The sequence below is a fragment of the Miniopterus schreibersii genome (genome assembly GCF_964146895.1).
Source record: "Miniopterus schreibersii genome assembly, chromosome: 3".
NCBI lineage: Eukaryota > Metazoa > Chordata > Mammalia > Chiroptera > Miniopteridae > Miniopterus > Miniopterus schreibersii.
Genome location: NC_138103.1, coordinates 77,325,158 through 77,344,237, shown reverse-complemented (window position 1 = coordinate 77,344,237; position 19,080 = coordinate 77,325,158). Strand labels below are relative to the sequence as shown.

General features: G+C 53.2%; 1 protein-coding gene across 5 annotated transcripts in view; it reads left to right on the top strand.

Annotated features, from left to right (window-relative positions):
* SLC12A7 (solute carrier family 12 member 7) overlaps nt 1-19,080 on the top strand; it is an 82,970-nt gene that overhangs the window by 42,140 nt on the left and 21,750 nt on the right. For all 5 annotated transcript variants that reach the window (XR_013998450.1, XR_013998451.1, XM_081132426.1 and 2 more), the window contains exons 2-8: nt 7,782-7,876; nt 8,393-8,515; nt 12,353-12,499; nt 13,823-13,877; nt 15,653-15,783; nt 16,961-17,202; nt 18,027-18,238. Coding sequence is in view for 3 of the 5 variants with exons in the window: in XM_081132426.1 (XP_080988552.1) it covers nt 7,782-7,876; nt 8,393-8,515; nt 12,353-12,499; nt 13,823-13,877; nt 15,653-15,783; nt 16,961-17,202; nt 18,027-18,238 (1,005 nt within the window). In the remaining 2 variants the exon portion in view is untranslated. The remainder of the gene's footprint in view (nt 1-7,781; nt 7,877-8,392; nt 8,516-12,352; nt 12,500-13,822; nt 13,878-15,652; nt 15,784-16,960; nt 17,203-18,026; nt 18,239-19,080) is intronic.

Here is a 19,080-nt window from a genome sequence, read left to right as displayed (position 1 = left end):
TGTGTGCTGTGTTTAAAAGGTGCTGTGAGCAGTCATGTAACTGGAATTTTGTCAAAACCTTAAGGGGAACAGCAGGTGTGTGTGGTCACTGAGGCTTAGTTATGCCATGTCGAAGAGTAACCCATGAAGTGCTGGCTTCTTTGGACTTCTTGGGGGCATGAGGAGGGGGCTTCTTCAGGGAGTGGGCTCTTCTACCTGCTGAAAGGTGCGGCACAGTCAGGGCCAGGTACCAAAGCTGGAGACCTTACACTGGGCTGGAGTAAACCTGCTGGCTGGTGAGAGAGTCACACGAGCTGTGTGTTGAGAGCTGGCTGCTGGACTCTGCAACTTAATGGCCCAGCGAGCTATCTGTTTTTGTCAGTAAAATTTTTTTGAAACATGGCCCTGCGTTTGTTCACACATTGTCTTCAGTGGCAGTGAGTGGTTGTAAGGGGACAGTGTGACCCCTTACAGAGAAAGTTTGCTGGCTTATGGTCTAGAATGTTCCCCACCTTGCTGTCTTTCCTGACATCGACTCACTCAAAGATATCTGGGCCAGATATCTTGTAGAATGCCACAAAACTTATATATGCCTGTTTCCTTGGGGCTATTTTCAGGAGAAACGCTTTGAGGCAAGAATGCCGTGCTATGTCCTGTAACACCAAAGTATTGGGGTCAACCTCCCACTCTATATGACTTCAGATGACCCTAGTACTGCTTCTCTTGCTTTTGTAATCAATATATGGGGACTCCCCCCCCCCCCCGCCTTTCACCCGGTGGTTTCAGGGTGTCTCTCGGGTTCTTCCCCAATCCCTTAATATACTGGTTACAAATGACGGTCTCTCTCATGCCCTGACATTCACGAGCTACACCTGTCTGTGTGTTTTCCAGCCTTTGATTCTTAAATTTTCTCTTCGTGTTCCTACCAAGCTGAGAAGTATTATTTTACTTAATGAACTTTATATTTGGCATAGTTCTGGATTTATGGGGCGTGTGGAGGTGGAAGGGTTCCCATGGGCCCTGCTGTCCACTCTGCACTCACTGTGGTGGTCACAGGTGAGGGCCGGTCCTGTGTGCCACTGCCCACTGTCCTCCAGACTCTCAGCATCTCACCTCATCCCCGACGTCTTTCTGTCTCCAGACCCCATCCTGCACTCAGCCATTGTGCTGCTCAGTGTCCTGTTGGCTGCAACAGGTTCTCAAACTATTCATTTTCCGTGGCGCGTGGCTCTGAGGAGGTGGGCAGTGAGCTGGAGGATGCGCTCAGTTGGGGTGTGGCTCATGTTGTCCTCATGACTAGACTGGAGTTGTGGGTTTTGGGAGGAAGCCCTCAAAGGGAGTGTGTCCTTCCCATCTTGTCATATCAAGGGTGCCCACCTCACCATGGCTCATGGGGCTAAGGGAGCCTTGATCACTAGCTGAGGGGTGCTTGCCAGGTTTCTGCAGTAACATCGCTCTTTTCTGCTTTCTGTACTTGACTAATTATAAACGAGTCATTAAGTCCATACCCCAGCCTTTTAAAAATGAGTGGCACAATGGCTGTATGATTTCGTTTTATCCCGCGTTGTAGCCAGGTGTCGTTGTCTTGCTGCCTAGGTCACCCCATATTTGAGACAGCCACCCTGCTGTGGAGTTGGTGGTGGGCTGAGTGTTCAACATTTCTACTTTTAATAGATGATTGGTGTTGGTGTCCTTGGCTCAGGACCCCCGAATGCTCCTAAGGGTGGTGGCCTTGAAACAGTTAGGGAGCTGGGCCGCTGTTGCCCTCTGCTGTGGGACCATTAAATATGCATTTTAGAGGCTATAAAAAGACTAATTCTAGGAAGTGCTGCTGTGTCACAGAAAGTCAAAGGTCTGACCTGAGCACATCAAGAGTTCAGAGCTAACCAAAGGGCAGAAGTCCAGGTCATTGTGAAGCAGATGCTAATGGCTTGTGGCCATGTGACACTCCCCGGTGTCTTTGTGGGTTTAAACTCTGATGGAGGTCTCCTCGGCGTCTGCTGCCTGTACCAGTTGCTTCAGGGCCACTGTCACGGGCACCACGCCCAGCACAGCACATAGAGTCACCCCTCCCTCTGCTGCCACTCAGGGATGACTTGATGGACCCATTACGTGTTTCCATGATGTTTCCTTCCATAAAGTCTCTCCATTTCACTCTGTTTTTAGGAAAATTCTCTTCTGTTCTTCAAGAGTTATTGGCACCTCAGTTCTTTCCTGTGTGATATCCATAGCTCACCTGTCCCCTGGGGGTAGCTCCAACAAATGGGAGCCACCCAGCCACCCCCAGTGCTACCCCAGCCCAGCTGGTAGTGTTTCCTGGTCAGGTTGGTGGGAGGAGCACAGTGAAACTCATGCTCACTGGTTCTGCTGCAGGTTTGACTGGCTGAAGGGTCTGTTTTAAAACCTAACTCGTCTGTTTTCTCAATGACAAGAGGAACCAGTACCAAGCCATGGAGGGTGGTTTTGGGGAGTTTTCCTAGGATGGGTCCTGTGTCCGTAACCCCCACCACATGTTACCGTAAGGAATTGGAATCCTATCTGCTCTCTGTGCCGAGTGACATACATGTCCTTGTATCTCGGCTTTGGAGAGAGGAGTCACCGGCTCGCCTGAACTGTGACCTTCTACCTTAGTGTGTTGTTTTACTATGTAGTAAACAACAGGTAGTTTCATCTAGATGGTAAAAATCAACAGATTTTAAAATTATTTTTGTAATTGTGAGGCCAGTGCGCATTTTCAGTCCTCAGATGTGGAGGTGAGTCAGAAGTGGGTTTACTTTTGGGCAGGAAGAGGAAGTGTTATTGGGGGATGACTTGGGGTTAATCCCATGACCTCTGGGTCATAACTGTGATTAAAAACATCTGACTGACAGACACTGGCTCTTCCATTAGAGCAAATTAATCGTGGTCGGGTTGTCTGCCAATAGTGCTCCTGTCTGGGGACACCAGGTGTGGGTCCTGCCCTAGTCCAGTTAGGCCTAGGACACCTGATCCTGCTGTGGGGCCCTCCCTCATCACACAGCCTCAACTTCATTCCTGCCCATCAGAGGCCACCACTGTGCATCAAGGACATCTGGAGCCTGGGGGCTTCGTGCCTGGTGGGGTACTACCCAGGGGCCCGCCCAGGAGGATGCTGGGGGGCCTAGAGAGGCTGGCCTACCCCTCCATCACCTGTGCCCCACGGTTTCCTCTGCTCAGGCTTGTCCTCAGTTCTTGTCATCATGAATGAGCAGAATGATGAAGGGGGCATGAACCCAGGTGAGTGGCCTCCCCAAAACTCAGGGTCTTGGCCAAAGGAGGACCGCTGCCCTCCAGAGCTTTGGCGAGCCTATCAGGGCTGTGTCTGGGGAGTAGGAGAGGGTTTGAAGTCTGCTCTGCCCTCTGAGCTCCCTGTGTGGGAAAGGATAAGGGCCTTGGGTTCTTTAGGACCCAGTTTCCTTTGTTCAAACTTTAATTGTAACCTGACCCTCCTTAAAACATATAAAACAAAATTTGAGTGTATTCAGAGGTACTAATAGCCAGGGGAACAATAAGAACTGTCCAGGTGCTGTTTTAATCATGTTTCCATATTATGGAGATGTAGGTGAGTCCCTCAGATTGAAGCATTTGATTTTTACGGGAGTGTCTTGACTGCAGAGTTGAGAGGTAGAGTCACTCAGGCACTTCCTACTGGGAGGGGCTGCTGCCCTGCGCCCAGGGTGGCAGCAGGGAGTGGAGGCCATGTGTCCGAGAACTCTGTCAGGTGCCTCTGAACGCCGGCCCTGTCCCAGTCTCCTGGCCTGCTGGGTTGGGGTCACTCCAGCTTGGTGTTCACCATGCAGAGCCGCTTCTCATCTTCTGATAGGTTGTCTGGTCTGCTGGGCACATGAGTGCTTTTGGAAGCATCCTTGAGGGTTGACTAAGTGGACACTTTTCAGAAATGAAGGGAAATGTATTCTCTTTAAAGGACTAATGACTAAAATCATGTTTTATGACTCAGATAACAAGAGGAAGCTCGGCTGGTCGTAAGGGGGGCAGTCTCCAAATTGGAGAGATTCACCCAAATGCTGAGGGCACCTGCTACTCCTTTTGTTTACTTTGCGTGGTTCTCCATTTTTTGCCCTCATTGCATGTTTCACTTTGGTAACCCGCAAAAGGGGAAACCAGGTACTGGGGTCTGCAGCTTGTCCCTGGCCAGTGGCCTGTGGTGCCCTGGCTCCCTGTGTTCCCTGGCGGCTCACTTGTCCTTCATGCCACCAGGTTTCCATTTCTGTTGTCAGGCTCATCTACAATGTGAACAAGTCACTAAACGCCACTTAGCTGAATAAGTCATTCCTGATATCCTCTCGTCCTTCGGGGAGCTCTGGGGATACTTCTTACCTGTTTCCATTTCCTTTGAGTCCTCTGTCAGGATGTCTTGTCTTAGGTGTTCCTTATCACAGTGAACAGGTGGGGTGTGTTTACGCCTTTCTGATGGCATGTCTGTGAGCCACCTGCTCCCAGTGAGCGTCAGATGCCTAGGAGAGACGTCAGGGCCCTCAGGTGAAGTACTTGGAGTTGCAGGGTGTGCATGATTCTGCCTGTATGGCTGGCAGAGGGGTCAGATGGACGGCGTTTACTTGCAGACAAATCCCAAGAGTCAGGACTACCAGCCTGTGCTTTCCCAACACACAGCATGGGGTTGTGGCTGGCAGTGATCTGAGAGTGGACCTCATGGATGCCCGGGGACACTTGGGGAGTTGCTGGCCTGAGCTGTGCAGCAAGCAAGGCCCTTCCCATATCGGCTGCCTTTGCCCGGTGACAAGAAACACGAGACCCAGGAGCCTGACTTTGTCCAAGGTTGTGGGGCTAGCCTGGCTCATCAGAGAGAGAACCCAAAATTGGGTGCATCCCCTCCCTCCTTCTCTTCCAGGGCAGTCAGCCACTCTGGTGCTGGGCCACCACATCAGGGTCTGGCCCAAAGGTCCTCTAGACAGAGGCTGGTCTAGACAGAGCCCTTTGCATCTTGCCTTCACTCCAGAAACACTGTCGGGAACTGTGCTCTGTATCAGCCATCGATCATTATCACTAGAAAGTAAAGTCGGTATACCCAGAAAAAGTGTGCTGGTAGCGACTCACTGGTGGCAGTGACTCATAGGTCGGCACGGTGTTGGGGGACTTGGGTAGGATACAGATTGGGAGGCACAGGAGGGGCTGGTGATCCCTGGGGCTCCTTGATCACTGTGAGTTTCCCTGCCAGTGGCTTCTCAGGTGACATCAGCATCCCTGGTTGAAGGTACTGGAGGTGCTAGAGGGGATGGGCTTTGTATCACTTAGGGATTGCTATCAGAGCGACACCACTGTGGGCTTTCTGTCCATTTTGAATTCAGAGCGTATGTTCAGGCCCCACATTTCTGGGTCTGGGAGCGGATTCACACTTTGAATTCAGGCTGTGGGCTCCTCTTTGACCTGGCTGCAGTGACCTGGGGACCTGGGTCAGGCTGTCCTGACAGAATAGCCATGGAGGCGGGGGTCTGAGATGACTATCTGCAGACCGTATCTTATGTTTGGGTCTGTTACACCCATGGCGGGATCTGCTCCAAACAGCTGGGGGACTGCAGGTGAGGCCGCTGTGACCCATCAGCATTCGGAATGCTGTCAAAACAACTAACCAAACTAACCAGCTGTCTCCATGTGGCCCTTGTCTACGTGAGCATTTTCATGTTACTAGAAGTTACAGACTAGTGGTCGGTGGAGTTACATTTCAGGTATTTGTCCCCAGGAGTTTGGGTGAAGCATAGGGCCTGCAGGACCTGAAAGGTCGGGATTGGGACTTGAAGTTTCTGAACAGAAGGCTGTACTTGGAGTTATTTTTACCTGAGCACTCCCGTCCCCAATAGGGAGCTTTAAAAAGTCAAAACAACACTAAGTTATTGTCTGTATCCCAGCCCCCGCAGTGAGCCCCACTTGACTTCAAGCTGCCCTTTCAGAGGCTGCAACCCTATTGTACATGATGCTGTGTTACCCACTTTTCATGTAACACACCATGGGCATCACTCATGGCAAATTTAGCCCCATATGTTTTGAAATAAGCGCACAGTCATTAACCTAGTGAACCATATTTAAAACCAAATTCTCACTAATGGGCCATTTGGTTGTTGAGCAGGTTTATCCTTATAAAAAGAGCTATATGTTTGGTCTGAAAGTATCTGGTTAATTGTAGGGAGGGATGCAGATGTGGCGCCTGCCAGAAGCCTGTGCCTGCTGTGGGTCCCCTCCCTTTCTGGCTGCTGCACCCCAGGACAGGCGTCTGCCTTCCACCGCTCGTCCTCTTGCCTGGGGTGCACAGTGGAGTGAGGCCAGAATGTCACTGCTTTGCTCTGGACTCTTTCCTCTGAGGTTGACAGGTTTCGTGTGTTGGGTTCTTCTCAAGCCGCCTGTTGTCCTTGGGGAAGTAGGTGAGGGGCTGTTGCTGTCCCTCCCTTGCTGGCTGGCCATGAACCTGGGAGCTCTGCTGTTTCCAGGCTCTTGGTGGGGGGGTTCCGGCCTTGGTGGGAGGTGGGGGGATCCAGGGTGGCACTGCACCCATGGGCAGGGCACAGGCGATGTGGCCATGACCTTGGCTTCTTCAGTGTCGTGATTCAGCCTGTTTGCCCCTCACTGTAGGTGAGGTTTTCTGTGTTCTAGCTCTTTTCTCTTTTTCTTCTGAAGCAACAAGCAGTGTTTCCTGCTGCTGAGTTGTGTTTTTGGCTTCAAGGCAAGGAGGCCACCCCTGTGCGGGGGTAAGGGGGCACCTCCCTCTACAGATGCTCTGGGCTTATCTTGCGCCAGGACACTTTCCCGCCAGCCTGTGTTCCCAGGTTGCTGACTGCTTTGTCCTCTTGGCAGACTGGATCGAGGCATTCTGGCCCAGTGCCTGTGGCCTTAAGCTCCCGAGGCACACCTCCTGCTGGGCACATGCACTGTCCCCTCATTGTTAGACTTGTATGGGTAATGCGACGGAACGGAAAGCCATTCTGCAGGGGGTCCTATAACCGTGTCTGAGCCCCTGAGGCATCCAGTTCATGTTTCACTGAATATCTGGGAGCAGTGCTCAACTTGGCAGCTGAGGAAGTGCAGCCTGGGTCAGGGGGTCCTGCTTGCCTTGGTTGGCAGGACACTGCAGAAGCCCCACCTGTGCCCATATCTAGCCTGGCTGCTCAGGGTGGTGTTTCTTCCCCACGTGGACACCAATGGGGGAGGGGAGAACACACGGGTCCAATTCTCTAGGACTACCTTTCCCGCCTGGGTTTTGGGTGGACAGGGATGGGACCCTTGCTCCCCTCTTTGTTTGCTGAGGACATTCTGTGGCTGCTGAATGTCTCCATGGCTTATCATGTTGTATTGGTGGAGGGTCACCCAGGCTCTGGCCTGTCCCACCTCCATGGTGGATGATAGATAGCCTGATCCTGTCCTGGGTCCCTTAGGACCTGTGCTGAGGAGGAAGACACAGGACACCTGGCCTGGGAGCATTCTAGGTGCAGCAGTCACTGTTCTGTCCTGGCTTCTCACTGCTCGGCAGCCAGAGCAGGGGGCTGGGACCCTCTTGGGCCTCGCTGGTTCGAACACTTGGGCAGAGTGTGGTGTTGGGCAGGCCACCTGCATATCTGTGTTCCCAGCGAAGGAGGACTGGCCACATGTGGCTCTCGGAGTCCCATGCCCTCATCAGTGCCCACTCTGTCCACAGTGCCCTGCGCTTGGCTCAGCTGTGGGTTCCCCATCCCCTCCCCTGGCCTGCTGTTCCCTGGTTCCCTGTTGCCTCCACCTCCTTTTAGCTCCTAAAACTGACCCAGGCTGTGTCCCAACAGGAGATGGACAGTCAAGAGAGAACAGCCCCATCATTAACAATGGCGACATGGAGAGAGAGAGTTTCTTTGAAGGAAAGAACATGGCGCTCTTTGAGGTAAGTTACACTTTCTCCTGCAAAAAGCATGACGCAGTATAGTAGCTATAATTTGGACAAGTGAAGAGGTTGTGGTCTTGAGACTCTAGTCTAAGAGTGGACTGAGAGGCTGGGCTACCTGACTGGACACCGTGTGAGGAGGGAGCTGGTGGCTGTCCCTGTCTGCAACCCTTACACCATGTTCCTTCCCTGTGACGGGGCTTGGAGAGGTTGAATCCTGGGCCATCTTGGGAACCCTGTTCCCCTTCGCTGGGTGGGTGGCCCTGTTCAGCATGTCCTGGAACCTGACCTCTAGCCCCTGACCCCTCACTTCAGACCTGCTGTGACGGGCTGGCTGGTCCATTGTAGATTTGTGGGCTTCAGGGCTAGGGTCAGAGCTGGGCTCCAGGTGGCCCTCGAAACAGGTTCTCTGGAGTGTCCACACTGCAGGAGCTCTGCTGGGCAGTTGACCGGGTCTGTTTGGGAGTGCTTCAGTTTAGTGTCTGGGTTACTTTTCCATATCTTGGTCCCAAACAGGAGGAAATGGACAGCAACCCCATGGTGTCCTCACTCCTCAACAAGCTGGCCAACTACACCAACCTGAGCCAAGGCGTGGTGGAGCACGAGGAAGATGAGGACAGCCGGAGGCGCGAGGTCAAGGTACCCCTTCCGCCTGCACCCCCAGACCTCCCAGGGCCCCTCAGGGCCTCCTCTCCTTTCCTTTGTTTTTCAATGATAGTGCAGTAAGTCTCTTATCATTTTCCTAGGAATTTGGTTTCTTAGGGACGTATTTCTAGGAATCTATCCTAAAAAATAAGCACAGTTGCCGCCTTGAAGATTCGTGTAGAAACAGGTTCTTTGGGAGAATTTGTAAGAGCCAAACTTCGAAACCACGCAGATGCCCCCGAGGGGGCTGGCGGTGTGTGCAGCTCTGGGACAGAGCAGCCAAACACAGTTTTCATGACTTAGGGCGATGTTCATATGGGTGCAGAGGATGCCGCAGTTAAAGGTCTTTCTATGGGACAATGATGGATGATTATTAGTCTCTTTTTACTTCCCTTTACTTTTTAAATTCTCTTGCAGTAAGTGCATATTACTTCAAAGATACAAACTAAAAATTAAAAAAAAAAAATTTAACCACCAGAGGCGTCCCTCCAGTGCAGGCTGCAGCTTCCAGAGGTCCTGATGGGCCCTCTCCCTGCCTGTCTCTGAAACTTTGACAAAAATGGGCATTTCCCAAATCTTTCCAATAGTTCTTTTCTGTTCACCTTTTCTGCAGACGGAAATCGCTAAAGGGTGAAAATTGGCTCTTCTCTATTTTGAATGGTGATTCCCCCCCCCCACTCTGAGAACACCACACAAAGGGTGCTGTGTTCTGAAGGGAGGGGCTTGTGAATCGGGGCAGTTGCCTATCAGATGGGACAAAAGGCTCTGTGGGGCCTGAGCCCCAAGGGGGTCTGGCATTTTTTTCAGTGTTCTGCCAGCTGGATAGGACAACTGAGTGACCCCAAAGTGCTGAGCTGGGACAAAATGGGAGGGATCCCAATGGCTGCCTTTCTGCCCATCTCTTCCCCACCCCACCGTGTCTACCCTGCCCATTGGGCTGGTGCTGGGGCCAAGGTGCCAGGAGCTCTGCCACCACACAGCCTTGCTCACTCTCCCTCTAGGTGCGTCTCTTGTGCTTATGCCTGGCCTGACCTTGGCCCTTTGGGCTCCAAGCCAAAACCCTCTTCCTTCTCTCCTCCCTCTGACTGTAAACCCAGTAGGATCAACACTCATTTCCTGACACTTGAGGGCATTGGCTCCTTGTGTTCCAGAAGAGCTGCTTGTTCAGGATGAAAGTGGTAGAGACGGGGGACATGGGACATGAGATGTGGCCTCCATGTCCAGCCCTGTTTACCTTCCTAGGCAGAGGGCAGTGGCTTCTGCAGCAGTGGTGTGCCTGACTGCACCTTTCCTGGTCTCCTTGCCATGATTTTCCTGGCTCCTCAGGAGCCTGCTGCTACCCTGGCTGTTCATGGAGCCACCACCCTTCCCCTGCAAGGCAAGGCACAAGGGATACCAACCCCAGGTGATGCCATGTGGGAGGTTACAGCTTCGGACGAGTGCTCGGGGCACTGCCTGTGGTTTCACGGGCTCTTGCTTTGGCTCCACTGCGGGAGTCCAGCTGTTCATGCACACAGTACACAGCTGTCCCTCTGTCTACTGGAGCTTGTGTTCCAGGGAGCCATCAGCCTGCTCCAGGAAACAGATGCTTTCCCTCAGGGGCCTGGGTCCGAATGCTTCCCGGAACTGACCCTCAGCCTCAGCTAGTGGCACCACCTGGGCCTCCACCTGCTGTTGCAGCTCCTTTCAGGCCACATGGCACAGCCCAGCGGGTCACAGATGTTCTCGCAGCACAGACAGAAATGCAGCCCAGACCCCTCATTGAAGTTTTTATTGAGATGTAGCCTTAGTGGTCAGCCTGGTGAATCTTTGCAAGGCACGTGGTGTGGACCCACTGCCAGATTGGGACCTAGAACAGGATTGGGTTTCAGTCACAGGAGGGATAGTTACCCCGTGATCCTCAGCGGGACTGTGTAGCTGTGTGAACAGATTTCAGTTGGGATGAATTTAGTCACCCCACTTAGGACTGAGTGTAGGTCCCCTGGGAAGGGAGGTGAGGCTGTCTCTTATTGTCTCTCTGACCAACCTGACATAGGAGCTCATTCCCAGAGATGGGTCGTTTGTTCCCCCCAGGCTCCATCTCCAAGGCCTGGCGCCTCCAGGGCCTAAGATTGGGTGATCCTTCAACGCTGCCTTTTATGAGAGAACTGCAGGCCACTGTGCCCTTCCAGGGTGACTCAGGACCATGTCAGCTGCTGGGCACAGAACTGGCTCCAGGCAGGCGGGGCCCACATGAGACCTGAAGTCCCAGCTACTCTGAGCCTCCTGTGGTGGTTTATTGATCTCTTCATATGTTCACTAAGATTATAAAATAGAAGCCAGCAGTTTGTCCAGCATCGCTGTCACTGCGTTTCCATTCTCAATTTTATACCATTGAAATAGGCCCACCCTGTCTGTAAGACCCATAATACTTTACACAAAAAGCACAGTTATCCCATGGGTGGGCGGGCTTGGGAGGAGTGCCCTGGCCAGGAGCTGCAGCTCTGGGCCAGGCATTAAAGGCGCTGCCCTGAGTCCAGGACTCAGGCTCTGGGTCTATGTGGGCTTTCTGACCCTGGCTCCCCACTCCCCAGGCTGCTCTCTTAGGTCATTCTCCCCAGGGTTCTAGAATCTGTGGGAGCTCTGTGGCCTTGTCTACACTGAGTGGCAGGTGTTCCTGTCTGTTGACAGCTCCATTTTCACCTGAGAAGCCCAGCTACTTCCTTTAATAGGGGTTCAGCCCGTTCTTCTTTGGGTATTTGCCCTCCAGCCACGTTCCTGGGGCTGGGCTATGTCTCCCTGAACTTAAGGGCTGTAGCATCTCTCTGAGCTGCCACATGAGGTCCTTGTTTCTGGTCAGCCTTGTCATTCACAGGAAAGCTTCCTTTCCCCATGAAACAGCATCTTAAACAGCATCTTGTCTTTCCCGCCAGATGTCCTGAAATCCCAAGTGTGCTGCCTGACTGTGTCGTCACACTGGCTATCATCCCAGGACACAGGGAGGGCTGGTACCACTGTGGTGGCTCCTGGCCATGTCGCCACCCTGTCCTCTGGGCTGCTCATCCCATAGTCTTTCCAGGATCACAGTAGACCCTCCCAGCACTGCCCTGTCCTGCAGTTACCCCACATCCAGCAGCACCCCGCAGTTACCCCACATCCAGTGGCACCCCTGCCATGTTTCTGTACTTGCAGTTGTGGACTTGGGGAAAGGAGTACGCTGTGTGCCCAGGCAGCCAGTTCTCTGAACTCTTGATGGTGCCCCATGATCACTTCTTCCATGTGGGTTGAGACATTGCTGATTTCTGCCTGGAGTTGGTATCATTGCACCATCTGTGGTTTTAGGGAACATTACTGTCTCATCCTCCATGGCCCTTACTTCTCAGATTGTGGTCTCCTGAGGGTCTAGAACCCAGACCTGCAGTTGCGTTGCCCAGAGCCTAGAGCCTTATGCTTTCATCTTTTCCCAAATTTTCCACCTTCCTGCTGTACCCCTCACAGAGGAGGGAGGCCCAGCCTGGCTGCTCCCCTCTCTGCTTGCTGGCGATGATATGGTCTGGTCTGTCCCAGAAGGCCACCCTGCTCCTGGGCAGCCAGTGTCCTACTCTGGAATCTCCTGGAGCCTCTGTTCCTTCTGAGGTGTGGTCCTCCCTCAACCACTTTTCCAGGTCCAGGCAGTTGAAGCTCTCCACCCTTGACTGTTCCTTTCCTTGCCCTCCTGTTCCTGGGACCTCTCCCTGGGGCCTGAGAGGATAGCCAGGGCTCCTAGAGGAGGGATCCCTGGGGAAAGGGGCAGAGATTGGCCCCTTCTGGGTGCGGGCATGGCCTCCCTGGAACTGCTGTTCTCTCTCTTAGAGCCCAGGCATGGGCACCTTCATCGGAGTCTACCTGCCCTGCCTGCAGAACATTCTCGGTGTGATCCTCTTCCTGCGGCTGACCTGGATTGTGGGCGTGGCCGGCGTCCTGGAGTCCTTCCTCATCGTGTTCATGTGCTGCACCTGCGTGAGTGACCCAGCCTGTTGCCAAGTGTGGTGTTTCTGCCTTTGGGGCAGTGGTAGCTGGAGTCCAGAGACCTGACCGTGTGAACAACTTTGGACTCTCCAGAGCCCAGGCCCTTCAATCTGAGGTTGACTATGTGGATTCTATCCCAGGGCAGCCTCCTCACTGGTGCCGGTGTGATCATGGGGAAAATGGGTGTGGCCTGGGGGCTGTGACCAGGCTGTCTATCAGCCCCAGGGAGTCTTCTTCAGTTGCATCTGCAGAAGTACAGAGGGCAACCCAGTGACTGAGGGTTTTCACCAGGCACTGTCACCACTCAAAGGGGTCCTGCACTTCAACCAGAGCCCCTTCCAGTTGGATTCATCTAGACATTTTCAGGACCCTTTTTATAGGAAGGGACATGTGTTAGTGACTTGTTGAGCCCCAGACCCTGGCACACAAGACACAGCACTTGGCCTCTGCACCTGTGTTCCTGTCTGTTAGCGACACGTAATCTCTTTCCACCATTCAGTTGCATCTCGTTTACCCTCTGGATGCTCCTCACTGCCTCCTCCCGGCCCTGATTTTTCCTACTTCCTTTATTGTTAGGAGGGTGATTAAGCTGTGTCACCTGGAGAGGGCTGTCTAAAGAATTCAAACAATGCAGATGAGTGGGCGTCCTCCGGGCTCCTCTCAGGCCACTTTCCCTGCTGCCCTAGGCTTCCCGGAGCTGTGGTGTCGTCACCGCGGCATTCTCCCCTGGTCACAGCATATTTCTTATGTTTAAGAGTTTGGAAGTACCTGGAGTAGTGCCAGACACAAACCAAAAAGGATAAAAAGCAGGGTAATGGGGGGAGGGCTTGTTCAGGTAGCACATGGCCCAGCAAGAACCAGGTCGTGACGGTCACAGGCGCCTTCGCTTTCCAGGCTGTTCTTTCTGGTCCTTAGGTTGTAAAATAGTTACTCCCCAACCAATGGATGTGGCTGCTTCCTGAGCAGATGGGAACCTTATATCCAAGGCAGAGTCCCCCTTATACTTATAGAGGATGGGAGCCCAGGTAGAAGCTGGCCCTTCAGTGCTGGATGGGGTCCCGAGTCAAGTGTTTTCTGGGCAACCTGTAGGAGCTCAGTTTTGGGAGTTAAGTGGGAGAGAACATGGGGTTCGGGGCTGCAGTCCTGAATGTCTGAAGCTTCTCCTGCTGGTTACTCAGCAGTCCTTTTGTGATCAGGAGCTGGGAAGCAGGCAGCTGGGCCTGCTGGGCTCTGCCCCAGACCTGCTGCTGTGCTCTCATCTCTGGGGTTGCCCTCAGAAATGCTCTTCTAAAAGGGTCACCTGTCTTTTTGCAGACAATGCTAACTGCTATCTCAATGAGTGCGATTGCCACCAATGGCGTGGTCCCAGGTAAGGGGGTGCTGGACGGTGGGTGGTCTGAAACGAAGCCTTCCTTTTGTGGGTAGTAACTGAATTGAGCCCTGCTGTGGATTCAGTGCATGCTCCACTTTCATTTTGACAATGACCTTAACGTTAGCCCTTCACCCAAGGTGGCTGCAGGTGAGGCAGGAAGTAGGGCCCGGTCCCCAAAAGCCCAGTTGGACGTGCCCTTACCCGCCTGGAGGTTGCTGCTGATCATTCATGTCTGAGCACTGAGATCTCCACATCTGGAGGGGTCAGGTGGGTGGGAGAGGCACTTCCTTAGCCTGGCCAAGCCTTCCAGAAGCTCTGTCTGCAGTGACCCCCGCCTTTGGGCAGTGATGCTTTTGGCTCCCACCTGCACAAGGATTCTCGTGGGCTAGTGCCCCTGGTTTCCTGGGGCCTCTTCCCATGTTTCCCCCAAGGGCACTGTGGGGCTTTGCTAATACCAGGATAGGGGCCCATTTTGTGGCTTGTCCCCAGCGCCTTTCCAAGAGCTCAGAGGATGCTGTACAATTGGGATTCTCCTCAGAGCAGGCACCCACATCAACACCCCCAAGATTTTTTCTTGTCAAACTTTTGCTTTTGCTGTCTGGACAAGAGGCTAGCATTTTATGACCAGATGTGTCCCTTTGATTCTGAAGTTTAATTTCCCACAAACCATCATTCTGTTTTTAAATGGACAAAACTAAAGCACCACAGGCTTCATTTATTGCCTCTAATGCTGTGTGACTGAGGGGTAAAAACATGGAAGGGGCTGCCTGGGTGATGGGGATGGGGGAGCTCTGTTCTGTTTCCTGCAGGGCTCACTGTGGCATTTGAGCCCTGAAATCATGGCTGTTTGTTTCCCCTCATTTTGCAGCTTCCATCCCTGGTCCTGGGAGGGCAGTGCCTGCAGGGCTGTGAGCTCAGCAGAGAAGGGAAGGCGGGTAGGCAAGTGGGCCAGTGCTGTGCCCAGTTTGTACCTTAGGCTGTGTTGTCTCTTCATTAGCCAAGGTGCAGGCAAAAATGCCCCTAGTTTATTTGCCACCTGGATTCAAGGACCTGAAATGACGCCACCTTGTTCCCCTGCAGCTTGTGCAGCCTGTGTGTATATAAGTGAGGTCTAGCATGTTTTACACCCCAAGTCCTTGAATAGCTGCCCCTCCCCCAGAACTTCCCATAACTCCAAGAGCAGCATTGGTGTAGAGGCTATTCTTCTGCTGGCCATCCTCCTGCTGGCTGTCCTCCCACTAGCCATGGAGCATGAGGCCCCCTGTGGGTCTACTGGCCCAGACATGGGGACCAGTCTGCCTTCAGTCTACACCCACTCCAGGAGGAGCTGTGACACGCTCATTTGGAGAGATGATTCTAGTGGCAGATTGGCTTTTAGGTTTGCTTTTCAGAAAAAAGGCACACCTGAGAAATTCTTCAGGCTTCCCAGAGTCATGCAGCGGTCTCTAGGTTGGTGTCTGAGCATGGACTCGGCTGTCCGACAGAATGGCCAGGGACAGACTTGTGGGACCTGGGTGTCAGCTGCACTCTGGGGGTGATACAAAAAAGATGCTTAAGCAGCCCTGGGTTCTCAGGCCTTTTGGGGCAGAAGTTAAGAGAATGGAAGTGTTGCACTTACATCAAAATGTGTAGACTTATGGGCTCTATCCTCTGCTTGTGGCTGTTTTTCATCATGACCCTGTTTAGTCACAACTGCCGTCTGTTCTGTGAAGTCCATGTTCACAGTACATGGTGGGTCCTTAACCCTGTTTCCTGTTTGGCGTTTTTTGCAGCTGGTGGGTCATACTACATGATATCTCGGGCCCTGGGGCCGGAGTTTGGAGGGGCCGTGGGCCTCTGCTTCTATCTGGGTACGACCTTCGCAGGGGCCATGTATATTTTGGGGACCATTGAGATTTTTCTGGTAAGTGCTTTGTTTGGGCTGGTTCCCTTTGCCTGGGCACTGACCCCAAGGGCAGAGCTTTCTGTCAGGTCTTCTCAGCTGTTCCTTGCCCTCTGGCAAATATTCTAGGTTCCCCCAAAACTTGAAACTGAAGTACTTAATGCTCAGTCTTTCAATGTATTTTAAGGTAGATATGCCTTCCTGGTTGGCCAGACCCCTCAGAGGTTGAGACCTTTGGGGCTCCCCACACTTTTGTCCTGACTTTCTTCCTTGCTCCAGTGCTGAGGGTATGGCTGCCAGAAAAACCAGGGTTCCTGATGGTGGGCCATGGGGTGACATGCTCTTTAAGCCCTTATTTGTCAGGTATCCATACCCAGTCCCACCCACTTCTTAGAGCTAAGTGGCCAGTTCCTCAGTCCCTTGGTTCATCATTCCAGCAGGATGCACACAGTACCCGTCAGTGTGTCTGCACTCGTTGCCAGCCCAGTGTGGTTCTGGGAGGACTGTGCTGGGCTGGCACTGATCTCCAAGCTGGAATTACATCCCTGTTAGAAAAACATTGCTCTCCTTTTAAATTAGGGAAGTGGGGGATCCTTGTGTCTAACACTCACTGTGAAGGGTCCTAAGCTTTGTCTCAGAATCGTGCCCCATCCCTCACCATTTGATGCCTATGTTTTGTATACCCGAAGGTCCCCTGTAGATGCATTTTGGTGGTATAGGGGCTCTCGGGGAAGGAGGAAGCCCAGCACTAGCGCCCCCCGCCACCCCCCCTCCCCCCAGTGAAGGACCCCTTCAGAAGGTGGTGCCTGGCCCTGTCCCTCTCTGCATATGGTTATTTTCCAGGCAGGGTGGATAGACTGCCCTTTTTTTTTCTTTTTTTTCTAATATGTCTTTATTGATTTCAGAGAGAGGAAGGAAGAGGGAGAGAGAGATAGAAACATCAGTGATGAGAGTCATTGACTGGCTGCCTCCTGCACGCCCCCTACTGGGAGTCGAACCTCGATCTCCTGAATCCTAGGTCGATGCTCAACCGCTGAGCCACGCCCAGCTGGGCAGAAACATCAGTTGGTTGCCCCCGTACGCTCCCCAAGCAGGGATCAAACCTGCAACCTTTTGGTGCACTGGACAATGCTCCAACCCACTGAGCCACCTGGCCAGGGCCTTAGGCTGCCCTTCTTGACCTGCTTTGTCCCCACAGACCTACATCTCCCCTGGTGCATCCATCATCCACGCCGATTCACCAGATGGCGAGGCTGTGGCCTTGCTGCACAACATGCGAGTGTATGGGACCTGCACACTGGTCCTCATGGCCATGGTGGTCTTCGTGGGCGTCAAGTACGTCAACAAGCTGGCGCTGGTGTTCCTGGCCTGCGTGGTGCTGTCCATCCTTGCTATCTACGCCGGCGTCATCAAGACCGCCTTCGACCCTCCGGACATCCCGTGAGTCCCAGTCTTCAGTTAGGGGTCCCTTGTCTGTCCTTCTGCTTGGGTCAGATCTGTAAGGATACAGTGTTTCCTGGTTTGTAATTCAGGTTTCATCTGTGGCCATAACAGTGGAGCCTGGGGTGGCGATGCCGTGTGTCTGTCAGTCTTACCTTTTCTCACTGGCATCGGGGATGAGCAGTCAGGCTACTTTTGTAGCTAGCCACCTGCAAGGACAGGACAGGAGGTTTGGTGAAGGTCTAAGGATGTATAGGTTGGCTGGTGGCCCTGAGGATAGTCAGGCAGCATTGAGCTCCTCCCAGGTGTGGCCTACTCCCCTGGTCCTCACAAAAACCCTCAAGGGGATTCCTACATTGTCCCCCTTTTGAATGGGTACACTTAGTCACAATGAAGTGGCCCTAGGTCACAGAGAGAGTAAGTGAGCTGGTGGTATGGCTGGCATTCAAGCATCAGGTTGCCCATTGGCCTGGGTGGGGTGGGCTGAGAGGCAGCTGGCACCCAGTCCCCTCCTGGATCCTATGCTTTGCTGTCTCTATGTGGAGGGAGCCCCCCGGGTGGGAATAGTCTTGTTTATTCCTATGACAGACACTCCAGAACAGGGTGGCAGAACAGACCGTCCCTTAGCCCCTCTCCGCATGAGAATTGATCTCCTGCTTAGACACTGATTTCCAGCAGCTCATGCAAATGTTCCCATCATGCTAAATGGAGAGTGTCAGAGCTACTTCCAGGAGACCCCTGCAAACTTCCACCATCACTGAAGAAAGTGGTAAAGTAATTTCTCATATTCCCCATGTCCTCTCACACCCCCACTCCCGCTCCAGGGTCTGTCTGCTAGGGAACCGCACGTTATCAAGACGCAACTTTGACATCTGTGCCAAAGTCTATACCACCACCAACGGCACAGCGACCACCTTACTCTGGGGCCTCTTCTGCAACAACTCCATGCCCAGCGCCACCTGCGATGAGTACTTTGCCCAGAACAACCTCACGGAGATTCAGGGAATCCCAGGTGTGGCCAGCGGCGTCTTCCTGGGTGAGTGCCCAGTGGATCTTGGCAGGACTGAGTTGTCCAAATCCCAGTCCCGGGGATCCATCCTGCTGCCCAGTCCATGGTGTGCCACCCCTTCCTCGATGCTGATCTGCCAGGGCCCTGCTCGGCCTGCTTCTCCCCGGGGCTTTAGATGCAGCCGTGTCGTGGGGGCCAGCAGTTCGGGGACTCCAAGTTCATCTTTTTCTTCAGGACTTCTTAGTAGCTCTGTTAATGAGGAAAGTAATTAACCGGTGGGGACTGGTTTTTCCTGTCTCTGAGTTCTTCTGTGATGAGAGATTGTGCTGGCCACCCCACCACACCAGGAGAGAGGCCTGACCTTTTATGGAAAAGAAAGTAGAATAATTCTGAGGCCGTGATCACTGGGTCCCTAGCTGTCCATCCCGTGGTAGATCGATATCATGTGTTCCCTCCAAGGCTGTGATGACAGTGGGTGTTGGGGGAATGCGGGGGCTGGACTGAGTTGAGATGGGTGGGCAGAGATGGGTCAGGGCTGCACATGTCCACACATCCCTCAGTATGGGATCCTAATGCTCATAGGCCCCTGGCTAGTGAGCCCAGCATTTACTTCTGGGTTCTGGCAGAGCAACTCCCTTGGAGGGGGCAGCTGTTTACAGTTCACTCAGGGAGGTAGAGGTGGAGACAGGGTGCCCTGTTTTGAGGGAGCAGGGATAGGTGGAAAGTAGGAGTGAGGCATAGAGATGACCTGCAGGGATTGGGGGATGTCTATGGGATGAGGGGATCCATGTCAGGGGAGGGAGCCCTTGGGGGATGGGCTCTGCAGCAGGGACCCTCTAGAGGGTTTGGGAGGGAAGGGGGTTCTGTAT